Source organism: Lutra lutra, chromosome 7, assembly GCF_902655055.1.
Source record: "Lutra lutra chromosome 7, mLutLut1.2, whole genome shotgun sequence".
Taxonomy (NCBI): Eukaryota; Metazoa; Chordata; class Mammalia; order Carnivora; family Mustelidae; genus Lutra; species Lutra lutra.
Genome location: NC_062284.1, coordinates 146,282,419 through 146,298,047, shown reverse-complemented (window position 1 = coordinate 146,298,047; position 15,629 = coordinate 146,282,419). Strand labels below are relative to the sequence as shown.

The following is a 15,629-nucleotide window of genomic DNA, read 5'->3' as shown; positions in this document are numbered from 1 at the left end:
GGAGTCTCAGCGGGGGCCCCCATCAATACCAGGCCTGGGCTCCTGCTGCTCCTGGCTGTCCTGAACCCACACTCCAGCTGGACAGGCAGGGCCCGTAGGTGGACACCAGGGGGCACTCTGCACCAGCCCACAGGCCACATCAGGGGCTGGCCTCCCCCTCCAGGGGTGCTGATCTGGCCAGGAATGGAGAGGCAGACCCTGCAGGGACAGTCTGCTTGAGCTGGGCCTTAGCTCTGAGAGTGGTTCCTGCTGGCTCTGGGCCCAAGGCTCACAATGGCACAGCTTCCCGGGCCAAGCCCATGACTTTGCCCAGCAGCTTAGGGTATCTCCTTGTCGTCATGAGCCCCTGCCTCCCACCTCATCCCCTGGGCTGGGAAAGCTTTGGGGGTGTCCCTCAGCTGGCCTGCTGAGAGGCCACAAAGGACTCTACACAGGCATGCGCCCACTCCTATGGGCCGACCCACCATCACTCCCCCACCCCTCCCTAGAGCCCCAAGCATCAGGGGGACATGGTTGCTACCACAGAGCAGGACAGCCTGGAAGGCCAGGAACACAGTGGGACCCCTGCTCACTAAGGACCACCTGAGGTCATTCCCAAAGGTAGGAGACTAACACTGGGTGCAGCCTGGGGAGACTTCCTGGAGGAGGCGATCATGAGTGAGAACTTAAGGAGTCAGCAGGTGCACAAGGCACAGAGCAGCCTGAGCAGGAGATGGGGCGGGGCACAGAGTGGGCAGGGGTGAGGTGTGGGGGGAGGTGGAGGAGCCTCCAGCTGCAAGTGCTGGCCAGAACTGAGCGGTGGCGACCTGTGAGGCTCAAGGGGCTTGCGGCCAGGTACAGTGTAAGCGGGGGCGCACGGCTGGACGTGTGTTTTTGGCCCGGGTGAGTCCGGCTGCCAGGGCACGGACTAGGGTGGCAGGTGTGGGAGTGGGGGGGGTGGGGGAAGGGGGCAGGGCGCAAACAGGCACAGGGCTGGGCGGGAAGGCCAGGCAAAGCCCGGGAACAGAGGGGGCAACTAGGTGCTGCTGGTGGACCATGGCTCCAGGCTGACCCAGACGTCTCAGACCTGGGGCGAACGGGCACCCGGTTCCTCCTCAGGAAGCCCTCCCGCTGCCCTCCGTGGCGCAGGGCCCCAGCCTGAGCTCTGGAGGCGTCTGGGCCCCCGGCCGTGGCAGTGGCTCACCCAGGGACAGCTGGCGCACATAGGCCTGGTTGCTGAGGATGTACTCAATGCCCTGCTGCGAGTTCATGACGGCTCGCACGCAGCTGACGCAGGTGAGCTGCAGCAGGGCATCGGCGATGCGGGCCACCCCACGGCCGGACAGGCGCGCCAGGGCCTCGAGCAGCAGGTCCAGGCCGCTCTGCTCCAGGAACTGCACCATCCAGCCGCCGTCGCTGCTCTCCAGGCGCTTGCGCAGGCCCGAGTAGTTGACCACGGACGGCATCTGCAGCAGCCGGATGCACAGCTCGGGGTCCGCGCTCTCCAGGTTGGCCTCCGTGGGGTCCGAGTCCTGTGGCCCCAGCTTCTCTTTGAGCGCCGCCCACTTGCGCTGCACACCCTCCTTCACCGACATCTTGCCGAACTGTGGGGCCGGAGGGAGACCTGCAGTGAGCCCCCAGCCCACGACGGGAGGCGGGGTCCCCCCCTGTGGTGTCTCCCTCCACCTGCCAAACGGGCCTGGGAGGGGGGAAGCTGTGCCCTCGGCCCATCAGGGCCGCCACCGTCCACGGGCTTCTCACGTGCCCCCCTGACGGACCGCCTCCCTGTCCGCCCGAGGATCTCGAGGTGGCCACAACGGCAGGAACACCACTGACTCAGTGGTCATGATGCACTAGAAGTGGCGTCTCTGGGGCTCCCTTATCTTGTCCCAGAGCACTTCCCCTGCCCCGGGGACAGGTCAGATAGGGAGAACCGGGAGCAGCTGTTCCAGATCCTGGGCACTTGGGGGCTGCCCACAGCCTCAGGCATGTGGCTGGGGAAGGGGCCGACTTGAGGGTCATGCCTGGTGCCCAACCCCCATCATGAGCATGGCCAGGGCCCCATGGGGAATCAACCCTGCAAGGCCCTGGCCTCCGAGGCCCTCAGGTGGTCAGGCCGTATGGGCAGAGGACCAGATGTCCCCCTAAACCCTTGGCATGTGGGCTTTACTGGATGCAGTCTCAACAGGGGAGACCCCCCTCCAAGAATGCCTCCCAACACCAGCCTTTCCCCAAAGGAGGCCATACCCGCTGTGCCTCTGTGCCTTTAACACACCCACCAAGCCACGCTCCTGGGGGCCCTTGGCTGTGACTCTGTCCTTGGCCAGAGCCCCTGGGGACTGGCCTCAAAGGTCAGGGGCAGGCCAGGCTCTCCTGCAACCATGTATGGCTTGGGTCTTGCATTTAGTGCGTGAGAAGGACGGCACGGAGCTGCTGAGAGGGAGCCTGAGAAGCAGAGCATGGGAGAACCGCCATGCCTCAGGCCCAGGGCCTGGGCTAGCCATTGCCCACCTCAGCCCCCGAAGTTACAGGAGAAGAAAGGGTGGCACTGGCGAAGCCAAGTCACATGCCCATACCCCAGAGCTGGAAAGGGCAGAACCAAGTGAGCCTGGACCTCAGGCTAAGGGTGGAGAGAGGCTGGCCTCCCTCTCAGGGCTGCTGGACCTAGAACGTTAGAGGGGGACTCCAGGGGCCATTGGAGGCCCTACAGGAGCTGGAGGCTGAGTGGGGACAGGAGACCAGAAGTCTGTCCCTGGCCTGGCTCACAGCGAGCATTCCCGGAGGCCCTGCTCCCCCTCTGCCTCAGTGAGCATCTTGGGTGTCCTCCTTTGTGCTCCCCGAGCCCCACTCTCCTGCAAGGGATGGCCTGGCATTCCAGCAGCCTCTCTTCCATTTGCAGCCCCCCACCCAGGCCCTGGCTGACTGCCACGCAGGCCTATGGGGTGCCCCAAGGAGGCGGCCTGGCTGAGGGGAAGAGAGGCTCTGGCCTGCTGGGGCATGGGCTCTGGGCCCACTGGGCCACTCACCCTGCATGAGATGCACTGTCCTCACCCAAAACTCCGGAAGCGGCCCACTGGGAGCATCCTGGGTGGCCGTGGGTGTGGGTGTCCCTGTGGGGAGGGTGCGGCGCGGCGTGTGGTTAGCCCTTGTGACTGCCCCGTACCCCACGGTCCACTCACCCAGATGCGCAGGACCTTCCGGCTGCCTCTGCCCACCCACTCCAAGCCCTGCTTTGGGCTGCCCCTCTCGCTCTGCTGGCTTCTCATCCCTGTGAACCGCTGAGCAGCCCTGCTACCCGCTGCGGCTCTGGTCTCTCCCGGGCCACCTCCCGGGACTGGGGCAGGGGGCCGCTCCCAGCACCATGAAGAGCACGGCAGAGCGGCCTTGGCACACACTGCCGCCCACAGGGGATGCTGCAGCTTAAAAGGCAGCCAGGAATGACCCTCCCTTCCCTGCCCCCACACCCGCCCCACTGGCCCCAGTCCCTGTTTCCTTGGCACAGGCGGAGAGGCTGGAGCACCAACTCTCCCAGGCCAGGCCTCCAGCATCCTGAGTGGCTTCTCCAGCCAGGAGCCCCAGGGGTACCTAGATGCAGGAAACAACCTCTCAGAGACAGCCCCACCTGCGCTGCCTAGGCCTCCCTGTGTGCACCCAACTCACTGCCCCAGGAGAGACCCCACCAGCAGCCCCCTTGCAGGGGGTGATCAGCCTCGACTACCAGCCTGCCCACGAAGGATGCTAGTTGTGTGGCCTGGGGCTGAGTTTCACAAGCCGGTGCAGCCCCTCCATGCGTGCGTCCTACACGTGCCTAGACGAGTGCGCACGCGGCACACACCCGAGGGCCTCGCATGCAGGCACGTGATCTCACACGGCAGCAGAGGATGGACAGACGCGCACGCGGCGTCCACACGGAGAGAACACCGTACGCCCACAGTAAGTGACCCGCAGACGCGTGATCCAACTGGAAAGCGACCCCACCCTCCGGATGCAAGTGCCCGAGACCTGGTCCCCGCCAGGAGCCGTTCAGGAGGGGCGGCCTCCGCCTGGCCCCGTCCGGGGCTGGCTGAACGTTGCTGCCCGGGGGCCCCAGAGGGAAGCGGGCATTTCCCGCTGTCAGAAGAGCTCGGGGAACCACCCTTCCTGGCAGGCCCCGGACCTGCGTGGGAGGCAGAGGCCGGGCCGCTGGGCTTGCCAGCTGTGCGCCCGGGGACGGGCCTCTGCCCCTCTGCTCCGGGTCTGTACGGGGACAGGTGCGGCGGGGCTCCCAGGGGGCAAACGGGACCCGGCGGGCACCGTGGGAGCGCTCGGGAACCCTCCGACACTGCCCGTGGGCGGCCCGGCCCCGCCCGCCGTCCTGCCCAGCCCGCGGCCACCAGCCAGGCCCGGCGCCCAGGCAGGACCGGTCGCAGGGACCCTCCCGGACTCCGCCTGCCCGCGGTGGGGCGGGGCCAGATGCTCAGGAATGTGATCCGGCGCTCCCCACCCCATGTGGGGGCGGGGCCGGCCTGCCAGGGGCCGAACCACGCGCTCAGGGATGTGGTCTCGGCCCCTCCCACCCCGCAGAGGGGCGCGGGAGCGCAGGAATTTGCATTTACGGAGCCTTTTCCGCCCCCCCCCCCCCCCCCCCCCCCCCCCCCCCCCCCGGCACCGCAGGCCGAAGAGCACGACTGTCTCCCGGGTCCAGGCACCTGGCGGGCCAGGCTGCACCCAGTCGGTCGGTGGCTGCAAAATGAGGGGCGCTTCAGCACTCCCAAGTGTCCCGCAGGAGGTCCATCCGTCCCCCTACACCAGGGGAGCTCCAGTGGGCAGGGGTCTTTGCAGAGGAAGATACTGGGGCTCTGACATGAGTGGCATGTTCCCCAATTTTCTTCAGCGCTCAGTTTTTTCAACCAATAAAGTGGGGTTCCCGCTGGGGCAGGATCACGCCCTCCCCATCAGAGCTCTCCTGGGTCAGCTGAGCCGGGTGGGCTGCTCACCCGAGCTCACCCAGCCCACGCGGGACCTGGAGGGGGTACAGACACCCACCTGCCTTTCTGCCCGTGCCTGGCCAGCCCCGAACAGCAGTACCAGCTCCTCCAACCAGGCACCCACATGCCCGGGCAGCGGTGCTGACTCACGAGAAGCCACCGCCCCTGGCAGGTGTCTGTCAAGCAGAGTGTGTTCCTGGGGAGGGGGCAGGGGACAGGGTCGAAGCTGTCCCCCCCACCTGCCCTGAGAGTCCAGCGGCTCCCATGCAGATGGAGAAACTGAGCCAGAGAAAGAGGGCCTCCTGAGGTGGGCACCGAGCACCAGGCTAGGTCCTGGGCATGGCTGCTGGGAGGCCACCGCATGGATCCCCTCAGGTTTGGACAATGTGGCGGGGTGGGGAGCCCAGACTAAGTGCCAGAGCTCGGGACCTTTGAGGAGTGGGTTTGGCCTTCTGTTCCTAGATCGCTGTGAGGGCTGGGGGACCCGGGATGGGGGGCAGTGAGAGGTGGGGGGGCAGCGGCTGGGGACACGGGCTCCCGGGAGATGGGCTGGCTGCTGTGGGGAGGCAGCTTCGGGGCAGCCCTGCCAGCATCGGCACAGGGGCTGGGGTGCTTCTGGGCCCAGAGCCAGTGAGGGCGCGGGGGCGGGGTGCAGAGAGTGAGCTTGTCTTCCTTGGGGAAGGCGGGTACAATGGCAGGAGCGGGGTTCCGGAACTGGGAGGCAGGGGCTGCCATGCTGTATTTTTAGCTCTAAATTTTTCCACTGCCTGGTAACTCTTATATTGCGTTTCCAGCAGCAAATTCCCTAGAGCTCAGGGGCAGCCGGGGCCGGAGGGATTGGGGGAAGCCCCTGGAGCGGATTCCTCCCTGGATCGCTCCCCCCCATCACCTTGGCTCCTTTTGAGCCTCTAGTGCACGCAACCCCTTCCCCACCAGGCTGTAAGCCCTCAGAGGACTTGTGTGGGTCACCCACCACGGGGTCATCCCAGGCCGGGGGCCCGGGCACAGTGGGCCTTGGGGAAGGAGGAACAGCCGAGCGCCAACCCACCGCCCACCCATCCACAGGTGCAGAGTGCAGAGGGCCCTGGCCATGTGGTGGTGTCCTCACCAGCCCCTGGCCCGCCTCACGTGCCAGGACCGGCAGCCAGCAGTCCCAGGACGGAGCACGGGACCTGTGGCTCCCAAGCCCTCACCTGAACGCACCCCCTGTGTGTGAGGAGGCCTGCCAGGCCACTGCCCACCCAGCAACAAGACAGGAGGGGCTGCTGGGGGTGGGGCGGATGGGCACCAAGACCTTCATGGCGCTGCTGAATTAAAAACAGAGACAGGAAGTAGGACATCAAGTTGCACTGTGTAGGATTTCTGCCATCCAGCATGTCCCACCAGACACACGCCTGAATGCTAACATAAGTTGCATCTGGGGTGAATGTGGTCATAATTAGAAAGAGGAAGAGCACAGTGACAGAAAAGGCCTACAGTCTCTGAAGGGCACTGGGCTCAGCGAAGGTCAGCAGGGAGGCAGGGCAGAACTCTGCTGGTCTCCTCTGTGAGGCTACAGCTATGCAGGGTAGAGGGGGACCGAGGGTGCTGGGCTGGGCGGGCTGGCACTGAGAGCCCAGCGACCCTGCTGGTCAGGGAGGCCAGGCCTGGACGTGGGCCACTGCGGTCCAGGTTGTGGGGGGCAGGTGGTACTGCCAGCTGACACACGGTGCCCAGGCTGGGCCCGTTTGCACCCTCCCTGGGTCCCGGCCTCCGGGGCTAGGACTGGAAGTGGGTGGAAGCACAGAAAGCCGCAGAGAGGGCTGCCCTGGGGTGAGGGTGGACTTGGGCAAACAGGAAACACCTACTGGAAAGTGGCGGGGGGCGCTGGGGCTGCTGTTGCCCTTGGCCCTTGGGAGGAGGGTGCTGGCGGCGCAGACCTGGGCCGGGAGCTGTGCGTCTGCATTTCTGAGAAAGGGCTGGGGGTGGTCTGGGAGTCCTGCCTCCCCCGGGGATGGCTCCGGCGCAGGGGAGGGCAGGAAGGGCGGAGGCACCCATGCCAGGAAGCCGAACTTTCGCTTCCACCTGTGCTGCGGGCTCTCGAGGACAGGGTCTGCCTTGGCTTTCTGCTGTCACCGAGCCTCCATCTCCCCGGCTGCATGAAGAGCAGGGCCAGGGGGCTCCCTGGAGGGCCTGGCCACCTCTGACATGCTCAGGGCTCGGGTCTAGAGTCTGGCGCCCCAAGGCGGCCACTGGAGAGTGGCACGGTGTGGCCAAGGACCACAGAGGCCACTGTTGCCACCTTCTGTGGCTGAGCCAGTTCTGTCAGTGACTCCTTGAGGGCAGTGATGGGTACAGACTTGTGGCTGGGTGTGAGGGAGCGCGAGGAGCTGGCCGGCCTTAGGTGGCAGGGCGGCGTTTCAATCTGGGGCCTCTCTATGGCAGGCCCAGCCCCCGACCGCACCTTCCACCCGCAGGGCCTCCCCGGGGCCCCACGAGGACCTCAGGCTGGCCACCAGAATCCCTCCTTTCTGGCTTCTGTCCCCCAAGTTCAGAGGCAGGCAGCTCAGAGATGCTTCCTCCAGGATGTCCGCTGTCCCTCCCTGTGTCCATGCTGCCCTCAGGAAAGGCCTCACCCAGTCTGGAAGGACCCTCAGTGCCTCAGGCTTTGGGCCCTAATGTGTGTGCTTGCAGGCCTCAGGCTGTAGGGGAGGGGCTGAAGACTGCCCACAGTCCCGGCAGTCCCAGCCCAGGAGCAGGGAGAACAAAGCCCTGGATTGAGGGTGGGGGAGGGGCCACCGGCACTGCCAGGGTCGTGGCTAGGGCCCTGGGGGGGAGAGGATAGCTCAGCTTCTGGGTGAGATCAGGCTCTGCTGTGGCCTGGCTGTGTCCCTGGGACAACCACAGGACTTGCCAGAGCCCTGGGTCCAGTCCTCAAACGGGGCCGAGCACATCAATGCCAGCCCCGGAGCCTGCTGGTGGATCCACAGGACGCCCTCTCTAAACCAGGCTCCGGAAGTGCCCAAGGGCCCACCCTTCCACGGTACCCACCGCCACCTCCTCCTCCTCAGCCAGGCTGCCAGGGTCCAACATGGAGCTGGGACGCAGCCCCCGCTCGGTCCCTGGCTCGGCAGGTGAGCAAGATGCCGGGCGGCCGGCACCAGACGCCGCGAGGCATTCCTTGCCAGTTGCCGAGGGCCAGGGCCAGGCCCATGGAGGACTCGGTTTTCCCATCCTCAAGTGGCCAGGATGTTCTCCGGGGATGCTGGGTTGGCAGAGCCTGGCCCCCCATGCCGGCCACTGGGCCTGCCTGGCCTGCATGGTCCCTCCTGGGCTGTGCCCTATCTCCCAAGCAGGGCCATGTGTGCCTTCAGTAGGGGGGGTTCCCCTCTGGGCCCGTGGTGCTCCTGTTCTCCGACATCATGTCTTCATATGTGGGAAGGTGGAGACAGGGGAGGGGACAGGAGTGCCCAGACCCATCTCTGGGCTGCCAGAGAGCAGATGTCGGCCTTCCTGCCCTTGCATGCCCAGCTGTACTGGCGAGCAGAAACGGGGACCCATGCATGGGGACACGGACGGCGGGGGAAGCAGGCTGCACACTGAGGCCACACCTGGAGCCCGAGAGGGCCCGGGCGCAGGCACAGACGGAGAGACTGAGGCCCTCTGACACAGCTGGCCAGGGTCCACGCTGGCACCCACACTCATGTCCATCAGCACTCAGCAAGGCCAAGATTGAGCTCAGGAACAGAGAACCCCCCCGCTCCACGGGCTGTGTGTGAGAGAGAGAGTGTGTGCTGTGTGTGCAGGCCAGTGCTGGCTGGGCACGACGGGCGCTGGGCGCGGGACAGGGAAGCCGTCACCTAGGCCCCTGTGTGTGTGTCTGGAGCTGGCCTGCTCCCTGACCCACTGAGCCCTGGGTTAGCCTCAAGGTGAGGCTTGGAGGTTAGGCCTCAGCGGCCCCATCTGCTAAATGGGAGGCACCATCTGCCTCCACCCCCCAAAGTGTGTCTCCTGACTGGAGACTTCTCCCAGCCATGGAAGACTCGACCTGATGACCCTCGGTGGCCGTGGCCATGCAGCCCTGCTCGGTGGGCCTCGGCCTTCCCGGTGGGGTCTGCCCAGGCTGTCCACCTTCCAGCTCCTCCTCCCCCACTTGGGCCCAGCTCGCAGGGAGGGGGGTTCTCGTGAGGGAGCCGCAGCCCACAGGTGGGAGGGGGGCCCTGACCAGGGAAAACTGCAGGGATGAGGCGGGGCTGGGTGGGAAGGTAGCCATGTTGGGGGGGGCAGGCAGAAGACAGCATTCTGTCCTCAGGGAGCCCCGGGAGAGGGGCCTCTGTGTGGTCTAGCCATCCGGGCATCTGTGACCAAGCCCCCACGGCTGGAAGGGCCCACTGGCTCCCGGGGTCCAGCTCAGCAGGCCTGCGGCTGCTGCCCATCCCTCTGAGCTGTTCTGGAGTCCTACAGGTGGGTGCCCCAGAGCCTGCCCCTCCCCTGCAGGGAGCCCCAGGGCTGCTGCTTGGCCGGGACAAAGCTCTTCTAGTCCCAGAGTGGTGGTGCAGAGACCCGAGGGTCCTGTGGCAGTGATGAGGGACATGGGGCCTCCATGTGCCCCCATGGCCCAGCCCGTTCTCACCTTGACCCTGGGGCAGCACGCCCTCTATGCTGCACTCTGGTCCCCTGGAGCAGTGAGGTGAGCATAGATGCTGATGCACACAGTAGGGGCTTTATAAATGCATCCCACCACAATGGCAGGACTCTACAACCCAACAGCCTCAGGCCTCAGTTTCCTCTCCTGTGAAACAGACAATCATCCCAGTACCCGTGCCTCACTGGGTAGATGCGAGGGTCGGAGGCTATGGGGTGGGAACATGGCAGGCTGGCTGGCCAACTCCTTCCTTCTGTCATTCGCTCGTTCTCTGCCCAGACCCTGCTCAGGACCTGAGGGCATGCGGCCGTGCACAGGCTGGCCCCTGGGCCCGCTCTCAGGAGGCTGCAGTGCACCCCGCAGAGGGGGCCCCTGGGAAGACCCCCACCCAGTCAGTCCCTTCCTTAATCACACCTTGGGAAGGTGCAGGCCCACCCTTGCCCTCTCTCTCCCTGCCTGGCAGGGGAGGAGGCTGGCGGTCACTGAGAAAGAGCTTCCCTTCATCTCGGAGTGCTCTCTGCACCCGGCAGACGGGGCAGCCGTGCGACCAGTCCCCACTCCTGCTCAGGACCAGCTGGAGTGTGCAAGACCCTCCTCACCAGGAGGTGGCTGGCAGGCACCACAGGGTCAGACCCTGCTGTCACCCCTAGTGATGGGGAGCTCACCCCCTCACTCGCACTCCTTCCTAATGGGTTGAAACCAGCCTCCTTGTCTTGGACGTCCAGGGTCCCTCAGGCATGGCGCTGTCTGGGGACAGCCCTGAAGAGACTGGCTCCTGCCTGGGCTCAGCCTCAACCTCCCATAGACCCATTTCTGTCCGCTGTCCTGAAATGGAGGTGCACATGCCTTTCCCAATCCACTGTGTCCACTGGGCCTTGAACCATGCAACTATGAGACACCAGCTGTGTACAAGACCAGTGCAGGAAGGAGCCAGGCAGCTGAGTCAGGCCACAGCCCTCAGACTATGGGGGGACTTTGCCTTCCGGTTCCTCCTCGGGGTGCCCTGGAGAACACTCCCTGCCCTGGTCTGGAGCCAGGGCAACCGCATGTGCCCTGCACCCGCCAGCCGCTGCCTTCCGTCCCTCCCCAGCCCTCGGGCACCTGCTACCTTCTCCAGCCTGGAAAACCACCGCACTGTGATGAAAGGCGAACAAAGTGTCTGTGAGGTCAGGAGCTCCCGGGTCCTGGCACGTGAGGCATGCGCGAGGAGCTCCGACAGCCGTCAGCTCCTCCATGAAGTGGGGGCCTCACCTGAGAGCTAACACTCTGCTGGAAACCAGGGCAACCCTGACAGACAGGCTGCCTGGGTGGGTCCCAGGAGGGCAGCCCCACCTGATCACCGCAGTCCTCTCCCCAGCAGGGCCCCTCCGCCTCTCTGCCAGACGTGACGAGCTGTCCACCAGCCCCAAGCTCCTCGGGGGAGACAGAAGGTGGGGCCCGGGCAGGGGTGACCTGGGGGCTAATGCCCAACTTGGCTTTTTAAGTCACGAGAGGATGCTGCCCTGGTGAGGGAGTAGGGGTGGGGAGTGCAAGGCCCTGGACCCCAAATCCTTGACACCCCCTCCCCGAAGGCTCCCTGTCCTGGACGGCGCTGTGAAGGGGTCTGGGGTCTCTTCCTCCCCACTGAGAGTGACAGGGAGGAAGTCCACGCCTGAACCACTGTCCCCATCCTTTAGGGTGCGGATGGGGACACAGGACTAGAGCAGTCAAGTGTCCTGCCCGGTCCGACTGCCTGAGGGAGCAGGAGGTGGGGCTGGTGGGAAGGGAAGTTCCCACCCCCAGCTCCCCCTGAGGGTATGCATGACCCAGGCAGGGTCACAGCCATGCCCGCCCACACAGTCAAAAGAGGCTGGCTAGGCCAGGGCACTAGCTGCTGTGGTCACAGCGGGAGTCCCGCTGCCCTGCAGGTGGGGGGCTGTGGGAGCCCCTAGGTTACCAAAACTCAGGAGGCCAGGCACACAGACCCACCTGCCCACCCCCCCAACCCCCGGCTCCCCAGGAGCAGCTGGAGGCTGATGCGGGCTTTGCTGGTAACCCCAGTTCCTTCTTGAGGTCGTGCTCATTCCTCACTTCCCTCCTTTGGGAAGGGGGTTCAGGGGTGGGGCTGGAGGAGCACAGAGCCAGCCTCCCACCCCCAGGTTTGCCAGCCCCAGCCAGGAGGAACCCGAGCAGACGGGGCTCCCGCCCCCAATGCTGCCTGTGGCGGTGCCAGGGCCCCGTGTGCGCCCACCTGCGCCCAGGCAGCTACAGGCAGCAGCGCAGGCGGGACCCCAGGCCCGCGCACAGCTCTCCGGGCTCCCCCGGCTGCCGACCCGAAGTTGAAGTTTATTTTCCCAACTGTGGCTGATTCATGGTCAGGACGTGGCCGCCGCGGGGACGGGAAATTCTGCCACAGCGGGCGGGGCGTTGGCGGGCTGACCCTGGGCCCACCACCGCGGCCAGGGCGTGCGGGCGGCGTCCCCGAGGGGGTCCCCGAGAGGGTCGGCCGTCCGGGATGGGCTGCGCCCTGGGGCCGGGGCCTCGGGGGCGCCACGCGGGAGCTGCGAGCCGGGAGCCAGGAGCCTGCCCGCCCCGTGCCGCGCTGCCCCAACCCCCCTCCCCGGCCCAGCAGCCCCCGCGCTCGGACTCAGTTTCCCCTGCGGCTCCCGGGGGGCGCAGAGGTGCGGACTTACCGGGCGGGGGCGCGGGGGCGCTCGCTCGGGTCGGGCAGGGCCGCGGGCTCCGCAGGGCTCGGGCCGGGCTGGGCGCGGGCTGGGCTCCAGCGGCGCGGGGCGCGCGGAAGAGGAGGTGCCGCCCCGCCCCGCCCTCGGCGGCCACGTGGGGAGCGGGCCCCGCCCGGGGCGGAGCCGGGGAGGGGTCGGCGGGAGGCTCCCCGCGCCAGCCTGTGCCCCCGCGCCCGCGCCACCCGGAGGCCGCCCCTTCCGCACCTGCCGGCCTCGCTCCTGGCGGGCGCGGCGGCGGCGGCGGGGGCTGGAGACGCGGATCGGGGGCCTGGGAAAGTCCCCCCACCTCGGACCTCGCGGCGGGCCGCCTCTCCGGTGTCTCCTGCGCCCGGCCTTCTCGCCCCCGACCCCTCCTCCGGTCCAGCCCCCGCGGGCAGCGAGCCGTCGGACCCGCTCAGCCACGGGGCTCAGGGGCAGAGTCCGAGTCGGGCTGTCACTCGGCTGCCTCGCCCCTACCTGGGACCCCTGCGCTGGCCCCTGGATCCCCAGCTGAGGGTCCCTCGCGGGCGTTCTGCGGTGGACAGAGCCCCCACCAGCCGCATCAGCCCCTGCGGGCCTCGCAGCAGGCCCGTCAGAGTCCGCTGGGGGTGGGGGTCTGGGGCAGGCTGGAAGAGCGGGGCCCTGCAGGCCACGGCCAAGGAAGCCGCCCCTGCTCCCGGCCCCACGGGAGTGCTGGGGCCGTGTTCTCTGCCACCCCCTCCTTCTTGCCCTGCCTCATCAATCCTGTGGCACGGTGGGGCCTGGTCCATGACCCCCACATTTCCTGGAGTGCAGGGGGGACCTGCCCCCTGCATGCTCAGAAAGCCTGGCTAACCGGCTTGGGAGAGGCGGCCTCCAGCTCTGGAAGTCCCTTGGGGTATGTAACCCTCAATGGGAGCTCACAGGGAACGGATCGCCGCAGGCCTGAGGGCCCAGGGGACCATGGGTGAGCGAGGGGCAGGTGAGGCAGGCTATCCTCTGCCCAGCCCCAGTCTGTTGACAAAGACACAGCCCCTGCCCCCAGGGCTCCACTCCAGCGCTCAGGATGTGAGTCAGGCCTGGACACGACTTCAGCTGCCAAGCCTCTGCTTCCCCACCTGCAAAGGAGAATGACAGGAGCCTCTAAGGCCTGTAATTAGGGCGAGATGAGAACATGGGACAGAGCATCCCTGTCCCTGGGCTCATCTGACAAACCTTTCTGGAGACCTGCAGAATTCAGAGCCTGGGGAGGCAGGCCGGGTGGGTGGGACTGGCCACGGAAGGGCGGAGGGTAGAGGTCATTCCCCAGCCTTGCCCCAGCTTCTGCCCCAGGACCCACCGTGCGCCTCTGTCCGGTGCGGAGAGGGCCCGTCGATGCAGACTCCCAGGGGCGTGGGTAGCCTCTGCCCAGTCCAGGAAATCTCAGGCCAGCCCCAGCACAGGAGTGGCTTCTGGCAACAGGCCAGTGCCGGATGAGGGCCCTGAGTCCCCAGGAGAGCCAGCCAAGGAAGTGTGACTCTTGCACACTCTCCAACCTGGCAACGCAGGCACGTGAGGGCCACTCCTGGATGGGGGCTCAGCGGTTCTTGGAATGCGCCGAGTCCTTGCTCAGCGCGAGTGCCTCTGCCTGGAAGACTGGCCAGCCGCCCCTATCCTGCTCCCTGCCCCTCTGCTTGACCCTCTGAGCTTTGGGGCCTCCTCCTGGAAGCCTTCCTGCCCTCCCAAGAGCTGGGTTTCGGGCCTCTCCTCGCTCTCCTGGATCCCTGGATCCCAGAGCCTGGATGCCAGGCCATTGGCAGGACCTGGAGGTGGGGCAGGAGGCGCGGGCCAGCTGACTCACTGCCGTCCTGAGCTGGCGCCTAGCTGCTTCCGGCTGTGGTCAGTGGGTATATTCGTTGGCCTAAAGGATGGAACGATGCAGTGGAGGAAAGGGTGACCTTCTAGCCCTGGGCCTGGCCTGGGGAGGATGGCCGAGCTGGAAGCTCAGCGTTGAGCAGTGTTTCTGTGCCTGGCACCCCTGCTCTCACCCCTAGGCCTGCGGAGTGGGCAGAGTCCAGAGCCTTAGCCAGAGACTGGAGCGGACGCCTGGCATGGCTGGGGTCTGCATCCCAGCCAGCTGGCCAGTCCTCCTGCGGCCCTCTCAGCAGGGAGAGCCCCTGCCTCGATGGAGAGGAGAGGGGCTGCTGGGGGCCAGCCAGCACCACTGGTGTGGCCTCCTGCCCAGGGCTTTCTCTCTGGTGCACCCTGGGACAGGGGTCCCCAGTCCAGGCCCTACTGGGCCGGCACCAGGGAGGGGGCGGCGTCTGTTCTGCCCCCCAAGGGCTGAGTCAGTTCATTGCAGGCCAACAGGTAACTGGCCGGAGCCGGCTGAAGACAGCAGGGAGAGTATGTCTGTGTGGGGCTGTGTCCATGTGGTGGGTGGCCGAGGTCAGCGGCCTTGCAGGCTGTGGGGTACAGACACTGGCCTGAGAGTGGCTTTCCCTCAGCCCTGGGCTCTGACCCACCATGCCTCAGCTTCGTAGGGCTCGTCCTGCCTTACCCACAGAGACATATAAAGACGCTCCCAACCCCGGTCCCCATTTCTTCCAGTGACTCTGCACCGGGCACACCCCCATCCAGACCTCATTCTGACCTGATTTCCTGTCCCACCCCAGAAACTTCCTGTAGCCAGGATAGCACATTCGGCCCATCTGATGACAGACATTATTTCTGGAAGCTACGTCCACCTGTCAGGTCCCTTTCTGGGACCTGGGTCTCTTTTCAGAGCTGTGGGTGCATCTGTGCCTACCCCCAGTTCTGGGTAACCTGATGCCCGAGGACACGGAACATGCTGGAGCTTCCACATGTGGCCAGCCGCCTCTGACCCACTGGCCAGAGTCCCTGTGTCACCGGCGCCTGACTCTGGGGGAGCACGAGCCCCCCATCCATGCTCTGGCAGAGCAAGGGTGCCCTGCCCCCCGCCTGGACCGGCACAGAGCTAGCCCCTGCCTCTTGTCAGGAAGCAGAACTCAGAGACTGGGATGGGCAGACCTTGTGTGAGCTCTGCTGGGAGCAGGAAGGCAGGCGTGGGCATTTCTCAGAGAGCAGTCTCCCTGCCTGATGTGTGATGCGGAGGTGAAAACCAGGACAGCCCTGAGAGTGGTGGGTGGGCCCCTGTGAGCCCAGGGGTCCCCCTGGGGCTCCCAGAGACCCTGGGCAGCAGCCTGGACTGCAGTTTCATTTCCCTGGACGGGCACCCAGACTGATCTTTATTGCTTTCATTTTGAAACATTTTTTCCTTGTTTCCTTTCTGGGATGGCCTGAGATGACCTCGGACACTACTACAGAATGGAATTAGCAAAAGCATGCCCGGCCACCGACCCACTCAGCCCACTGTCC

The 15,629-nt window shown here is 66.2% G+C and overlaps 2 protein-coding genes and 1 pseudogene across 7 annotated transcripts in view; 2 read left to right on the top strand and 1 right to left on the bottom strand.

Moving 5' to 3' along the window:
- INF2 (inverted formin 2) overlaps window positions 1–12,885 on the bottom strand; it is a 26,766-nt gene extending 13,881 nt beyond the window's left edge. For 2 of the 6 annotated variants that reach the window (XM_047735417.1, XM_047735416.1), the window contains exons 1-2: window positions 3,159–3,304; window positions 1,184–1,583 (exon numbers count right to left, since the gene is read on the bottom strand). In XM_047735417.1, coding sequence (XP_047591373.1) covers window positions 1,184–1,583; window positions 3,159–3,245 — 487 coding nt within the window. In that variant the 5' untranslated portion in view covers window positions 3,246–3,304. Of the gene's footprint in view, window positions 1–1,183; window positions 1,584–3,005; window positions 3,090–3,158; window positions 3,305–12,242; window positions 12,325–12,749 lie in introns of those variants that run through there. The other 4 variants (XM_047735419.1, XM_047735420.1, XM_047735418.1 and 1 more) reach the window with 4 other exon arrangements.
- On the top strand, window positions 4,432–6,315 carry LOC125103691 (WAS/WASL-interacting protein family member 3-like; annotated as a pseudogene).
- On the top strand, window positions 12,065–15,629 carry LOC125104548 (translation initiation factor IF-2-like). The gene is made up of 2 exons (XM_047737105.1): window positions 12,065–13,218; window positions 15,556–15,629. Exons 1-2 carry the CDS (start codon window positions 12,065–12,067, stop codon window positions 15,557–15,559), a joined length of 1,158 nt encoding a protein of 385 aa, XP_047593061.1. The 3' UTR covers window positions 15,560–15,629.

Excerpts from the sequence above, each read along its gene's own strand:
- LOC125104548 (XM_047737105.1), top strand. The coding sequence starts at position 12,065 with ATGGGCTGCGCCCTGGGGCCGGGGCCTCGGGGGCGCCACGCGGGAGCT.